This window comes from Colossoma macropomum, unplaced genomic scaffold, assembly GCF_904425465.1.
Source record: "Colossoma macropomum unplaced genomic scaffold, Colossoma_macropomum, whole genome shotgun sequence".
NCBI classification, from domain to species: Eukaryota; Metazoa; Chordata; class Actinopteri; order Characiformes; family Serrasalmidae; genus Colossoma; species Colossoma macropomum.
The window spans coordinates 25,417,517-25,433,616 of record NW_023494790.1 but is presented as its reverse complement, the minus strand read 5'-3'; the positions used below and the strand labels follow the sequence as shown (position 1 = coordinate 25,433,616).

The following is a 16,100-nucleotide window of genomic DNA, read 5'->3' as shown; positions in this document are numbered from 1 at the left end:
TTTATGTAATAACTTTGTTAGGAAGCTTTTAAAGATGATCACTGTCACCACTGCTGTGAACAACTCTGACTCTGACTATGTTTCTCTAGAATGGAGCATTTTGCATCAAAACAATGTAAATAACTCTGGTTTCATCTAAACAATTATACAGAAATTTTGAAAAATCAATGGAATTCCCCTTTAACATAGTTTTATCTTAGCTAGGGCCATAAGACCAAAAACAATGTCAGATTTCTGCATATGCAACACCTGACTGTTCTTATTACACTCAAGAACAACTGAATGTTTGTTTTTTGGACAAGAGATATAAGTAAACTACAGGGTTGCGTGTAAGAGAATGATAAGCTGGAGAGTATGATATCAGGCAGAGGAACAGTGAGATAACACAGAGCAGGATAAAGTTAAGCAAAAGAAAACAACAGTTTAACTCTGGGCTGACAACTAAGGCCCAATCCCATTTCACCCCTTGCCCCTACCACTTACCAATTTTTGTTGAGATAGAGGGGTAGGGCGAAGTGTTAGGGCTAAATGGCCCTCCAAACGGAGGTTTTTCAGAGGCACAATCCAAACGTAGTGTTATGAGAAAAAAGGAAAAACGGCAAGATGGCTGCACGAGCGACCAAAGAAACCCAAAAATCTAAGTATTTTCTCCTTTAAAAAATGATGATACCCATTGTATTATCTTAGTTTAATTTCGTTTCAATATATTGTGGTCGTTTTCTTCATAACAAGCATAAAAAATCGCTAATAGTATGTTAATGTCTCGGTAGCTAGCATGCTAACTTTCCCGTTCCACCTTAAATAGTCCAGCAGTACTGACGCCTAAGGCGCCAGAATGTAACTTCTGCACCATTTAGGGTGGAACGGGAAAATTCGAACAAGAAGCTGGTGAACAGCTGAATTCAGCTTCATATCACCACAGAATTAGTGGTGGGCGATTATAAAACATATCGTATCCCCCCTCTTTGAAAGGATATGATGCCCGAAGTCGGGCTGGGTCGCCTACAGAGCACCGCTAGTAGCGGTTAATAAAGCAATGTTTTTTTTTGTTGTTGTTTTTTTTTTAATTTGAGGGTTGTCCCATTTCGTAGGAGAAGATTTTAACCACTACCCCTTGTAACTCAGGTCCAAGAGGTTAGGGTGACACTCGAAATCAAGGGGTAGAGGTAAAAAGAAGAAATGGGATTGGGCCTAAGAGTCTCTCCAATCTTCATTTAAGTAAAAAAGCCCTTTACACATAGTAGCTGTGTACATTCCACAGCAGCCTCTCTTTGGCTTGCGTGAGCTGCTCTGGTTCATTCAGCTCTCTTCCAGGATCCTGTGCTCTAACACGCTCCACGAAAGACCCAACCAGCACAAGTTTCAGCTTACTGGGATACAGATTCAGGGTACATGCAAATCTGTGCCAACAAGTGAAAATGAATGACTAATCAGGGACATACACAACTGTATTATATATACAATGTATAATATTATTATTAATAAAACTACTTACTTACTTTAAGTACTTTAAACAAAAACAATAGTCACTTCCAGTGCTGGTGAAGTACTTCAGTTCTGTTTTGCACAATGGGCCTCATTCACCAAAAATCTTCCTATGCTTTTTCTTAAATTTATTCTTGAGAAACATCCTAAGAAAAAGTCTCATGTCAGATTCATGATGTGTTCTTGAACTGCAGAATTGTTGCCACCTTTGTGCTCTTGAGTGTGCGTTGATTCTGCTCTTACCTAAGAACAAATCCCAAATAAGAAAACACTGGTGAATGTCAGAATCTTCGTCAAAACCGGGTGAGTTTTAGGAAGTTTCTTCTTAGGAATGGTTGGTGAATGAGGCACAACATCTTTTTGGGGTGGTTTGATGTGAAAAGCACCATTCTAGGGAAACGTGCTGACAGAACTGTTCACAGCGGTGATGATAAGAATGTTTAATACCTCTAAAAGCTACCTCACAGAACGTTATAACATGAAAAATGCTGCCTGATGCCTGAGACATTGTTTTTTTTTTACGTTTTGCGATAATGATTTATTGAATATAGCTGATAGAAAATAATGGAAAATCTGAAAAAAAAAAACTTTGGGTATTATTTTGCCTTACTGTAGAGTTCATGAATGGATTAAAAAAAACATTTTATTGCAAGATTACATAGGAACTATTGTAAAACAACAGTCAGGCAGTGTGTTGATAACCATTTAATGTAATTACTTTTAGAGGCACTAACTCATGTCTGGTTCCTGTCACCACCACTGTCAACAAATCTGACTCAGTGAGTTTCTCTAGAATGGTGCATTTCACACCAAACCACTCTGAATGACTTTGTTTACATCTTAACCCTTTAATCATGAAGAAATTATGAAACATCGTGTTGCTTTCCACTTTGTTTGCAGGGATCCACACAAATGCTGCAAACAAATGAACAATCTAACTACTACAGCACTTACAAAGCTGTTATAAAGACACGCAGAAAACACAATGGCACGTGCAATGAGCAATACAGACTGATGTTCTGCTACTGATGCACTGATGAATAACGCAGTGCTGAATCCAGTGCTCTTGGCGTGTGAAAGGGGGCTCTGGGTGCGCAGACGCAGCGGCACGGATGTGCGCCCCCTCAGCTAAAGCTCCGCAAAGTTGGCCAAAGGCAAAGCGACTGTAGCACACACCTTCAGGGAATGGAAACGGCCGAGTGTATAAAAAGGAGCCCTCGGTGGACATGCCCACGATGAGCAGTGGACGGAGCGCGAAGACACACGTCAAGTGAGTTTCAGTCTCAGTTCTCTCAGATTGGACTGGAACAGTTCTGACCTGCCTCCAGAACATGTTTCCAGCAGAACTGGACACTCGGCAGAGCGCCTGTTTCTAACACAGAACACAGGCTTGGTGCCAAGCCAGGTCGACAGGGGCACACAGGGGGTCTCTCTCTGTCTCTGACGCGCCGTGTTGGCTCCTCAGAGATGGTTTTATGAACTTTTTCTTTCTCCGCTGTCCTCAGTGTCCGGCCCCGTCTCAGCCATGGAACAGCACGCAGCCGCAGTGAACGGAGTGGTGTACTCGGAGAGCACAGCGAGCGCGGAGCCTGGAGACGCTGCAGAGCCCGCAAACCCCTTTGCTGGTCCCCTTAAGTCCATCGCCCCCTGGAACTACACTTTTCTGGCGTGCCTGATGTTCGTGGTGACTTCTTTATCCCTGACTGAAAACTTCACCGTCATGCTAGTAACGTTCAAATTCAAACAGCTGAGGCAGCCGCTGAATTACATCATCGTTAACCTGTCTGTGGCTGATTTCCTCGTGTCACTCATCGGAGGCACCATAAGTTTCCTCACTAATGCATGTGGCTACTTCTTCCTGGGCAAGTGGGCTTGTGTGCTGGAGGGATTTGCTGTCACTTTTTTCGGTGAGTCTTTGCTACAATGCTCAGCTTTGACCATAACTTAAAGGCAAGGATCACCAGAAAATCAAATTTTCACAACTTCTACCTTATACCCAAATGTACCCTTATTATGCACATTTATCATAAAGGGTCAGGCATATGTTTTAACATACGCCTACATATATGAAGTGCACATTTAATTTAAGTATCAAATATTGGACACATATGCATAACATATGGATCATACATATGTATCTACTGTGAATACATCCCAGTACAGTTATTACTGTTACTATATTAACTGTTTGCTTTAAATATTAAATTAATAAAATGTGCCAGGGAACTAAACTTTCATTCATTTCATGATTTTATTGCATAGCTTACATGTGCATGTTTTTAGAGTTTGGTTATGTAGCTTTTTATGCTAATGTTCACTCTATTAGGAAGTATGTGGAACAAACAAAGAAGATGTATAAAAACCTTATGTTATATAACATGAATCTGGCATAATTTAATAATATTTGCCATCTATATATGAATAATATTTTCTATTATCTGTTTTTAAGTATGTTACACATATATGTTTATATATGTTGACGTACAGCTGAAACGTGTCCCATATTTGAAAAAGGCCAATTTCAAATAAGTTGGCAGGTAAGTCCATGTGTGACAAATATAAGTTGGGAAAACCTTATATCTCCATTTTTGTCATTTTTTTTAACATAATTTGAAAATGCCTATTGCCCTTGACATTGTATGTAAATTTCATGGAGAATGGACCAAAAGAAACAGCCCAAAATGACTTGAAAACAAGTCTGATTCCTTTGACTTACATTAAACGTGAAGTAGTTTTTTTTTCCTTTTCCTGTAAAGTTATCATTTTGGAGATAAAAGATTTTCTTCCAACAAGAGCGATATATTGCCATATATCAGATTTTCATGTGGGTAGTCTGTTGACTAAGATACATTTGGTGTCTGAAGTTTGCTTTATTGGTTTTACACTGGAGCTGTGTGGCTAATATAATAGAAGATTTACATTAATGTTTAGTTACATATTTGTTGTAGCTCCAGTGCAGATCTAAATAAGCAAACGTGAGTATGTATACACTAAACATATCTTAGCTAATTGAATACATTTTGGATGGGAAAATAATACATTTATATATGTATTATATATTATATTCAGATGAACTATTCCTGTAGCACACCTACCCCCCAATGTTCATTGACAACACTCTTAAAAATAGTTCTTCGATGGTTCCTTAGTATAGGAACCATGAACACTGTAAGGACCATTTAAATGGTTCATTGCTAGGTTAAATAGTTCTACTTTATGATGGAAATCCTGTTGTATGTAGTTCTTTTAAAAATGGTTCTACATAGCACCAGAAAGGGTGTTTCACTATTGTGACAAGTGATAAAGTTTTTTGTTGCTATACAGACCCCTTTTTGCTAAGAGTATTGGAGGATCTTGACACCCACTGCTTCATAGCTTTATAAAGTGACAATTTGCAAACAATATTGAAGAGTCAAATAACAGTAATGTTAAAAAGGCTATATTAACATTATGTTCATCAGTCTCTGCTGTTATATGCCATCTTTTGTGGAATGATCCATTCACTGATCAGTTCATTCACAAGTGGAACTTAAAACAAAATTGAAACAGTAAATTATAGTTAATACTTTTGACTTTTTAAGTATTATTTCAGCTTTGGGGGGTTGGAATTGGAGACATACTGTGGCAGCTTGGGTTTCTGTTTAGTTTATAGCTTTTATGAGACCGCTACTTTGCACAAGGACATGCTTTGCAGCTTGTTTTGAAGCAAATTTGTATTTTTCTGAGCTAAACTGATCCGAGTAGTATATTAAAGCTTTGTAGAATCATGACATTTTTAACACATAAATTATTGAAAATTCTATTGAATACTGAATGGAATAAAAAATTGTATCAAACGTAATTATATCTGAATCATTACATCCCTACTGGAACACCAATGTGATATTTGTGATCATCTGCTTCAACTTCACTTTCTTCTCTGTTTTTGCCCCATCACCTTTAGTTTTCTAACCTGTGGCTGCTTTTCTCAGAGTAAGGAAAGATGAAGGCAAAGACAAGGGCATACTGCTGCAGGGTCCAGATGAGAGAGATATCCCACTAGGGTCTACTAAAGTGACTTTGTGAAGATAATTTATAAGAGGAAAGGCTGCTGTAACATGTAGACTTCATTGAATTCTTTTGCAAAACTCTTGTAACCCAATCCAGTGTTTATCTTCTCTTGCTTGACAGTAACATTAATTTCCCTTCCATGGTTCAGAACAAAGGACTAGAGCATAAATACATGCTGTTACTGAAGATCATGAATTATACCATACCAGTGCATACAAGTGCTGTCTCCCTTTCTGTCTCTTAGTTTGCAGAATGAAACTGGAGGTCCAGTGCAAGTGTAACGTAACAGATTTTGCATGTCAACTCTTTTCTTGCAGGGATTGTGGCTCTCTGGTCTTTGGCAATCCTGGCATTTGAGCGTTTCTTTGTGATCTGTCGCCCACTGAAAAACGTCCGTTTGGGAGGGAAACACGCAGCACTGGGTCTTCTGTTTGTCTGGACATTCTCCTTCATCTGCACCATTCCTCCAGTTTTCGGCTGGAACAGCTACACAGTCAGCAAGATTGGCACCACCTGCGAACCAAACTGGTGAGTTCAAAGCAATCAGCAGGTGTCTTTAACTTATTCTCCTTCTCTCCCTGTTTAGCCTGCAGGGACTCTTTGTCACTTTCCCCCATTTCTTTTTCAGGTTTTATATGTATATATATATATACATATATATATATATATATATATATATATATATGAAGTGAAGTCATGAGTCTTTTCTCTTTTCATTAAGGTACTCAACAGACTACTATGACCACACCTATATCATCACTTTCTTTGTCACCTGCTTCATTCTTCCACTTGGAGTTATTATAGTCTCTTATGGTAAACTCATGCAGAAGCTCAGAAAGGTGGGTTCAGATCTTCAGTGCATTACAGTAAGGGTGGGCAATATGACAAAAATATCACAGCACTTAAACACATTTTTTACCATACACAATATGTATCAAAATATTTTGTTTACTACGTAAGTTTTTTTTTTTTCTTAAAACTGAAAAAAGTGGCATCACTGAGTCAGAAGAAAAAAACACGCTAAAATACGATATCTTGCCTGTTCACATACTAACGTCACACACACAGCTAATGTCCAGCTTGATGTTTAAGCCTCATCTGCAAAATCAGCATTATACTGATGAAGACATGATGACAACAGTTGATAATTCACTTTGAATACTTGCAATCAATGAATTCATCCGAAGCACAACCGATGTTACCAAACTTTCTTCTGTGTGTTGTGTGCAATTACACATTTCCACCAGAGAGGTCTTCAAATCCCCAAAATGGACCTAGTGTAGCTGAAAAAATAAACAGCATCAGACAGGTCTTTAGATTCAACTGACATTTCAAGCAGATATTTGATGACATATTTAACATACTCTGCAGAACTCAGAATGCTCAGCTGACTGCTATGCTAAAATATGTGCATTTCATTCCTTTTATGCATTTTTAGAATTGTATTTCTCTGTGATGCTAATCCAGGTAGATGTGCTCACAATTTACACCTTTTCTAAATACATATGTATCAGCACTGGCAAATATGTGCATGTAAACACTGAACATCTTAATCAGCCCACAATTCCACAAGGGATATCACTATCATAGTCATATTAGCAGCAGTCATGTTATATATATATTCAGAAAAACTGCAACTGCACCGTAATGTATAACCATAATGATATCACATTGCCCACCCCTGCTTTACAGTTTTCAAAGTGACACACTATAAACCTACTCACTCAATAAAAACTTCATGTTTCAGGTATCGAACACTCACGGAAGACTGGGTAATGCTCGGAAGCCGGACCGAGCAGTGGCACGGATGGTCATTGTGATGATAATTGCGTATATGGTCGGTTGGACACCTTATGCAGCATTCTCCATCACCGTTACGGCCTGTCCCACCATCCATATTGACCCTCGGCTGGCTGCAGCACCAGCCTTCTTCTCTAAGACTGCAGCTGTGTACAACCCAGTCATTTATGTGTTCATGAACAAACAGGTATGCCTTTCCTGGCTACTTTAACCCCTTTAATGGCCAGGGCCCACCAGCAGGCCCAAAGTTTTATAACACATTTCTATAATCTAAGAATAGCTCAGCCAGTTTGCACAGAGGTTCCTGTAGTTATTGAATAATAAACCTGTTATTTTAAGGGGTTTAAAACTCTGGATTTTTTAAACTGAAATTTGTGCTAAGCAATGATATTGGAATCATGTCCGAATCATCAAAAAATCATCCCTTATTGTAATTGCAATGTCAGCTTCTGCCATAGGCTGCAATATTTAAATTAGCACTAAATAATTTCTATTTTTTATTGCATCCATTACCTTCTCAGTGATTTATTAGGTTTTATCCTCTTGGACTCTAGGCTTTATTATTCAGTTAATAATTTTAAGACTAATTATTCTCTAACTAATCTAAATTATTTGATAACTACGAGGAACTGATGTGTGGGCCAACATGCAGGGCCAGTTTCCTGGACATCATTTAAACCTAGTCTTGGCCTAAATTGCTGTGTCAATGGTCATTCACCATTGGAAATTCCTTTCAGCCTAGGCTTAAGATTAATTTCTTAAACCTTTTCTTCGAGTTTAATGGGTTAACCGATGACAAGATTTAATAGCTTGAGGCAATGTATTCACAATATGACATTTTGTCCATTTCCTGCAGCCCTAATTATATTTATGATATTACAGTATAATTATGGTCAGCCTTCCTGCCAGCACTCAGTTACTACCTCAGTCTGGCTGAGTGTGGATTTAAAGTACCCAAGTGCCCATCCTTAGCAGAGACAAACAACAGGCATCTGACAAACTAGCAGCTGACAGCAACAGTTAAGGATGTTCAGTTTTGGCTTAGTTCTATAATGGATCAAACGTTAATATTTAATGAGGCTTTGAGTGGTTGAAGCAGGTTTGATGAAAAATACATTATATGTCCTTCTGTAAGTCTACCCAGACCTAGGTCCTCTACCCGTAAACTTGGAATGGCTTTCATTACCTTGATCTACCCTTCTGCTTTAATGAAAGTACTTGAGTAAATGTATCATTTCTAATCCCAAGGAAGACATACTCAGTTGGAAGAGGGATTACAGTACATGGCTACTGTTAAGTCCATGCCAGTGGATCTTCACTTTATTTATTTGTACGTTAAAAAAAGAGCCTCACCTGACAACATTTGCAGACTTGGTGCAATGAAGAAGTAGTGGAGACCCTCTTTCATGATACGGTTCTGAAGACCACCCCCAGGGGTTGGGTCCCAGGTGGGACGGAGCTGTGCCTGAGCCGGAGCTGCGGAGCCCCTGAAGCTGTTCTCCTCTCCCAGAATTGGCCCAGCTGTTCCCAAAGCTCAATTCAGGTCATAGGGTCACTGGATTTTCCTAAGTAATTAATAGATAGAACACAGTAGTGATGGAGAAGGAACCGTAAGAGAGACAAGGCACGAGAATGAGAGAAGGAGAGAATGAAAAAAGAAAAAGTCAGAAGCCAGAGAATGAGGTGTGTTTACAGCAAAAAATGGTTTAAGAGAGATGGTACACATGTGAAATATGGTCGCGCATCAAGGATGCTGTTTGAAGAAATGCTTCTCTGTGTCACTGGCATGGGAAAGGAATTAAAAAAAGAAAACTCAGCAAAACAAATATGGAATCTATTTGAACATATTATTACTACTATTAATACTATATGAACATATTATTATTATTATTATTATTATTATTATGTAAGACATCAAATTTTCCTTTAGTTTGCTGAGAAGCTAGTTATTTTCAGGAATGCAGTTTTTGTGTATGGATACATTCATGAAACAGTATATTCACCACTGCTTCTTTTTTGCATCTTAAATTTAGCTGGGAAAGGGGGATACCATGGTAATTACCCATGGTACCTCATTGTTAGTCCATCTGAAACCTTAAGGAAATATATAAAAGCAGTGCAAAGCAAGCATATTGTGCCCATGACCTTTTCCTCTTTAATTAAGGCCAGAGATCCCTAACACTGAATAAATCCTGCCTAATGACCTTTTCCTTGTTGATTTTTAATGCCACACTTGTGTAAGTCCACTCTATCTTCCGGAGTTGACTTTGCGGTGCACTTACATGTTAATGGATTTTTTTTTTTGAATAGGCAAATCAAACTCCTTCTGCCCTTGGAGAAAGTTGGTTTGATTGACATCTGATTCCATCAGGCAAACCAGCTCTCTGTGCTTGAGTCTCTTTTAGCTTTATTATAAGGGAGCTTCCTCTGTGTGAATTAAGACTGTATGTCAATACAATATTGATACTGCAGAAGACTGCAATATGCAAATGAGTCCTATAGCCAGTCACAAAGATGTTGATTGTGTGCTGTGGTCATCTTGACCAATCACAGCTCCAGATGAGTGTTTCTGCCACTGTTTTGAGGAATCAAGGTATTCATGTAATACAATAAAAGTAAATTCTTTTGGTTCAAATAATGCAGGCCATTTTTAATACGTTATTTTAAAAATAACATTAAAAAAGTTGCCAAAACTGTTCCCAAGTGGTGCAACAGACTAAGTATTCCTCTCCAACAAGTGATTGTGAGTTTGAACCCCAGGAATGTCATGGCCAGCCATAACCGGAAGCCCAAGAGAAGAAAATATCTGGTATACTGGAAGGACTCCCAGCTAGTGGGCAGAGAGAGCAAAAAACAAATTCTGTATTGTTGATCTAAATGAGATACAGAACCATAAATTGTAAATTAAAAGATAAGCTATGTAATCGAGTTACCTTATAATTTAAAGTTAAGCTGATTCCACCTGCAGTTTAGGACTATATTGCACAAGGCTGCTGACATATGCTCTCTCAGACTCCTGGCCGCGAATTACATTGCTGTGATTGAACTTACAATTTCTTTGTGATGGGGTTGACACTTAGATACTTGCACTACTCAGAAGTGTGATTATGTTTATGTTAAATATATTGCTGCACAGTGACATCAAAATAACAATTAAATTACTGCAAATCAGTCAATATTTATTTATAACTAAATAGTTTCATATATTTGTTAAAAAATGCACATAAAAACAAAAACAAAAACACAAATCCCATGTTAAGAAATTATTTTGTTATAAAATTTGTTTTGTATAGTATAGTGCAGGGGTGTCAAATCCTTTTCCTGGAGATCCCCGATCAAACACACCTGATCCAGGTGATGAAGGCCTCCAGGAGCTTCTGAAGATTATAGGAAGCTAGGTTGGATCTGAAATCTCCAGGGTAGTAGATCTACTGGACCAGGAATGGGCACCCCTGGCATAGTGGGTAACACTGTCGCCCTCCACATGGTAATTTGGGGTTTGATTTCCCTGCTTGGGTAAACACACCATGCTATACCAACAGGAGTCCAATAGGAGGGCAAGAGTTCCGACACTACAATAACCTCCCGCTGTAACATGATCATATTGTAAGTCGCTTTGGATAATAGAATCTGCCAAATGATATAAACCTAAATATTGCAGTAATATAATTACAGTACTACTATTTTGTCCACATTATGGAGCCCTAATGTGCAGGTTCACTCCTCATGCCTGCTCTCTTTCCTCAGTTCAGGAAGTGCCTGATTCAGATGTTCAAAGGCAACAGCGCCAACATAGACTCGTCCCACATGAACCAGACATCGGATAAAGGGGCCATCACGGGCACAGCGGAGAGCCACATAGGAGAGATGTCCACCATCGCTGCCCGCGTTCCCATGGCCTTGAGCAACCTGGAGAACACTGGAGAGGAAGATGAGGAAGATGAGCAGGACCAGAATGAAAATGGAGGCTCTAAGCAACTCCCCCTTTCAGAGAACAGAGTGTGTCCCCTATAGAGCTGCGTTTCCCCCTGTTTAATGACCTGTAGCCTTGCCTCTCTGCTGAGTAAACCTTCCACCTGTCAGTCAGTCTGTAAAGCAGCAGAGCAGAGACATGCTTTCTAGGTGAGGAGTGCATGTGTGTGATGTGAATATTGTGTTTGTCTCTGCTGTACTAAATTCCCATGTGCCGTACATCTCTGAAGAACATCCACGTGTTTGTGTTTACCTGCCAGTCTTGCACTACACAGCTGCACTGTGATATTTCAAGGGTAAGATTTAGAATCATACTGCATATATAGATGTTGTGTTACCAATTCTGTATTTGTTGTGAAACTGTGTCCATGAATGATGACTACATTTCAGTGTCTTCTCCACAAAGTGAGTTGTATATGTCTTTACTGTACTCACCTTTAATCTTCTCCGCTGGTGATGGCATGTCTTTTATGTCTTATTGCAGAGTCATGAAATTTAGAGCTGCGTAAGATCTGAAGCAAACATTCAAGTCACATGTACGCCGATCAGCCACTTTATTAAGTATGCCACCTTGTTTCTGCACTTTTTGTCCATTTTATCAGCTCCACTTTCCATATAGGAGCACTAGTTTTATAATTACAGACTGTGGGGGTCCTGATGTTTAAAGAACAGGCCAAAAGGGGGGTAACAAAGTATGCAGAGAAATAGATGGATTACAGTCTGTAATTGCAGAACTACGATATGTATCTATATGGTAAGTGGAGCTGATAAAAATGGACAGAAAGTGTAGATACAAGGAAGTGTACTTAATGAAGCGGCTAGTCAATGTATTTTGCCATTCAGTCTAGCAATATTATAATGAGAAAAATTAATGTGACCTTTTTTGGTGAGAGGGGTTGGTGAGAGGGGCTTTAAATTATTGATGGATATCTGGGCTATAAAACAAGGGGTCAGTTTGTTTGACATGTTCAGTTTAACTATATGTCTCATGTTCTTTGGGAAAAAACATGATCAAATAAGATCCCCAATATCTGAGAACTCCACTGTTTTGGGTATGAGACAACAAGAACACCACAGACTGTATCAGTTATTGATCACAGTGAAGTTTCATGCTCCTAAAATTATCTTGTATTCCCTGCGTACTATCTACAGCATAAAAGGATATTGATGTTTGATATTTTGCAGTGTTATGCTAATGCATGTTTACCTGTATTTGTCTGAAACATCTGCAACAATTGATGTAATATGTAAAGAGTTCATTCATCAGTACTACTTGATGAATAAGAGGAAAATGTTTCTGAATTTGTTTTTCAAAAATGCCAAAGGTCTTGCACAATGGATAATAAAAGGGAGGTACAATGCAGAATATTACAATGTAAGCTTACTCAGAACTGGACCATGATAATAAATGTGATTTTGAAACTGCAGTTTATTCTAGTAACCAGTGTTACAAAGTTATTGCTGTACTTTATTTGGAAAATGCCAGTGGTAGGGTTCTTTGTGTTTATATTAGTGTTATGTTTACTTTTACTTCAGTACAATTTGAATTAAATATGTTCTGTGTGCATTTAGAATGTGTTATTCTGTACCAGCTCACCTAGGGCCGGGCAGATCACAGCTACAGTGGGGTCCAAAAGTCTGAGAACACTAGTGAAAATACTTCTATTTTGCACTCCTTTCTAACTTAATATGTGTTTAATTACAAATCATATTATCTGCATTACAATTTGAGTGGAAAGTAGAATGTTTACATGATTGCAGGATCTCTTAGTATTTGGTATGTCCTCCTTCTGCATTAGTTACAGCATCCACACAGCATCCACTCGGTTGAGAAATAAGGCATATGTAAAATCTTTTTTTTACAAATGCCTTAACATGCTCAATTTCACAAATTTGTTCAATTTGAATAGTGACTTAAAAAACTGCAGAATCCTGGACTTTTTAAATCATTTTACTTGTCATAACTTTTCAAAAAATGTAAAACTTTCTTTTGTCTATTTCCAAGTTTAGATGGTAAAATTAAAAAATCTCAGGCTTTCAATGTGGTAACAGACTTTTGGACCCTACTATATATCCATGAAAAAAGAAAAACATTTACAAACTAATAGATGCAACCATGCAGCATTGCAGAACTGTGCACAAAATAGTTTTTTAGTTAGTTATTTTTTTTTATTTGTATTGTCCCATCAAATTTGCATTTTAAATATTCAATCTAATTGCCTTCAGAATTACCTGACTTACCTGAAATTTTAACTGGGTATAAATACAACATTAAGAGTATGATTTCCAATAGTTTCACTTGAATAAATTCCCCATCAGGTTAATTTATTACATTTTATATTAGTGCATGAAATCTTTCATCTTCGAAATTTAATATTTCTATCGGGTTTCAAAATGTTTTTTGCAAGATTCATGTAGTATTCCTACATTTCTAGCAAAACTATGAGTTAGTCATTTCTGCTTGCAATACTTGAAGATACATTATGGAATCAAAGTGGTTTCACAGATAAAAATCTATGACATAAATGTTTTTGACACTATATTTTCTTAAGCCTTTCCCTTAATAATGTCTGATCAACATGTACAAATTTTAGTTTAGATGTGGTTTCACAAATTTATGGTTTAATATTTTTAAGGCATAAAAATAGTATATAATATAAAATAATAAAAATGAGTAATATTAAATAGAAAACATGGATTTCTTAATTAACATTTATGATACTCTAGGATGTTTGTATCCTTTCTAACAGGTAATAAATTATTTCATTTCTTGATGTTGGGGGATCTATTATTCATTCTTACTCATACACCCACCAAGTGTCCTCTCCTGCTGGCCATTAAAATGATTCTCCTACATTCCAGCTGCAGGACAGACCTCAAATGTTATTAGATTATCTGGAGAAGACAGCCTTCACGTCTCAGAAATAGTAGTGACACCAGCAGCAGAAACTAGGAATTCAGACGAAATCTGATTGAGATAGAGTGAAGTAAAGCTTTGCCTGTTGTGGTAGTTGGAAAATTTTCACGGCTAGCAAGATGAGAAAATGAAGAAAAAGCAGAATAGACATTTAAAAATAGATTACCTCTCAAAAAATTAACACAGAATACAGACTGGGAAAGCCACTGAATAACTCTGAACCCATTGTCGTGTTCATGAAACTAGTTTGTGTCAACTTTTGATTTGTGACGTGGTGCATTATCATGCTGAAAGTAACGATTTTAAGATGGGTAAATTGCGGCCATGAAGGGAAGCACACGGTCAGCAACAATACTTAAATCGGTTGATAAATGATTAGTATTAACAGGTCCAAAAAGTGCCAAGAAAACATTCTCCACACCATTACACCACCTCCACCAGCCTGGACTGTTGACTCAAGGCAGGTTGGGTCCATGGATTCATGCTGTTCATGCCAAATTCTGTTCCTACCATCTGTGTGTCTCAGCAGAAATCAGGATTCATCAGACCAGGCTACGTTTTTTTCAGTCTTCAAATGTCTTCTTTCCTGTTCAGTTTTGGTGAGCTTGTGCCCACTGCAACCTCAGCTTTCTGCTCTTGGCTGACAGAAGTCGAATCCGACTTGATCTTCTGCTGTTGTAGCCCATCAGCCATCAGGTTTGATCTGTTGTGCATTCTGATGATTTCAGATTTCTGTCTGCTGAAATAAGTCTGGCCATTCTTCATTGACCTCTCATCAACAAGGCGTTTCTGTCTGCAGAACTGCAGCTCACTTGAGTTTTTTTTTATTGCACCATTCTAAGTAATTCTAGAGATCATTTGTTGAGTTATTGCATAAAAGCTGGATATTTTTTTTCATGGGAATCCATGATGTGACCTTTCTGGTTCTATGTGGAATAACCCACATGCTTATCCTAGATTCAGTCCAGAAAACAAGTGTAACAACTCAGCTCTTTATTGTGTCTTTATTTTTAATTTCAACACAAAGGCAACTCTCAAAACTATCTTAACTCAGACTCATACTTCTTTTGACTTTAGTCTACTTTCTTGCTAATAATTACTTCTCTTAACAAATATATTCTCTCTGACATTAATACCCTACTCTTTCAACCAGTGCTACTACAGTAGTATTCAATAGGCTCAGTACAAAACAGTTACAGGCAGTATCTTTCCTGACCCTTGCACAACTGCGTCCATGAATCAATGAATTCAGCTGATGTTATTTTTAGGGAACTGGATATATTTCAGAAAACAGACTGTTTTGGTGCCGAGATTTGACCGTGACTTGCCTAGAGGTCTGTTCCTACTTTCAGAAGCAGAAGCAATCTTTGGTGTGGGCTGCATGGATGGAAGCATGGGAATGAGATTTCCCCAGGCCATGGCCTATTACCGTCCCAGGTGGAGGGAAGAGCCAAATCCTCACCCACCAGTTCAGATCTATCAGTGGGAGGGAGGCAGGCAGGCTTTGATCTCTCCCACATACATGAAAAGTGAGGTAAAGAGGCCATCGATAGTCATTAGATTATATGCTTCTCAGTTTCAGCCTGTTGTAAGCATTTTAGCATGATTTTAGATGGGAAACCTTGATTGTGTATCCAGGCAACCTTTACAAATGGGCACATGCAAATGTTTTGCTATTTCAAAAACACAGATTTTAGGCATCTCGGAGAAGGAGCTGGGAGGACATTGGGTTTATTTTTCTGGTGATTCTTGGTTGAATATGCTTGGAAACTGTTGGCTTCAAGCCATAGGCAGCTTACCAAGTTGCTAAGTAGCTCATGAATGAATGTCTCACATCACTGTCTCACTGTCTTGGTTCAAAAGAACGGGGTTACCA

The 16,100-nt window shown here is 38.2% G+C and overlaps 1 protein-coding gene across 1 annotated transcript; it reads left to right on the top strand.

The window, feature by feature from the left end:
- The first annotated feature begins 3,010 nt into the window (after nucleotides 1–3,010).
- valopb (vertebrate ancient long opsin b) lies at nucleotides 3,011–11,609 on the top strand. Its single transcript, XM_036571731.1, has 5 exons — nucleotides 3,011–3,392; nucleotides 5,853–6,063; nucleotides 6,257–6,374; nucleotides 7,283–7,522; nucleotides 11,083–11,609. Exons 1-5 carry the CDS (start codon nucleotides 3,011–3,013, stop codon nucleotides 11,347–11,349), a joined length of 1,218 nt encoding a protein of 405 aa, XP_036427624.1. The 3' UTR covers nucleotides 11,350–11,609.
- Nucleotides 11,610–16,100: the final 4,491 nt, after the last annotated feature.

Coding starts and splice junctions, on each gene's coding strand:
- valopb (XM_036571731.1), top strand. CDS start 3,011: ATGGAACAGCACGCAGCCGCAGTGAACGGAGTGGTGTACTCGGAGAGC. Junction 3,393..5,852: donor ATTTGCTGTCACTTTTTTCG/GTGAGTCTTTGC, acceptor CTTTTCTTGCAG/GGATTGTGGCTCTCTGGTCT. Junction 6,064..6,256: donor ACCACCTGCGAACCAAACTG/GTGAGTTCAAAG, acceptor CTTTTCATTAAG/GTACTCAACAGACTACTATG.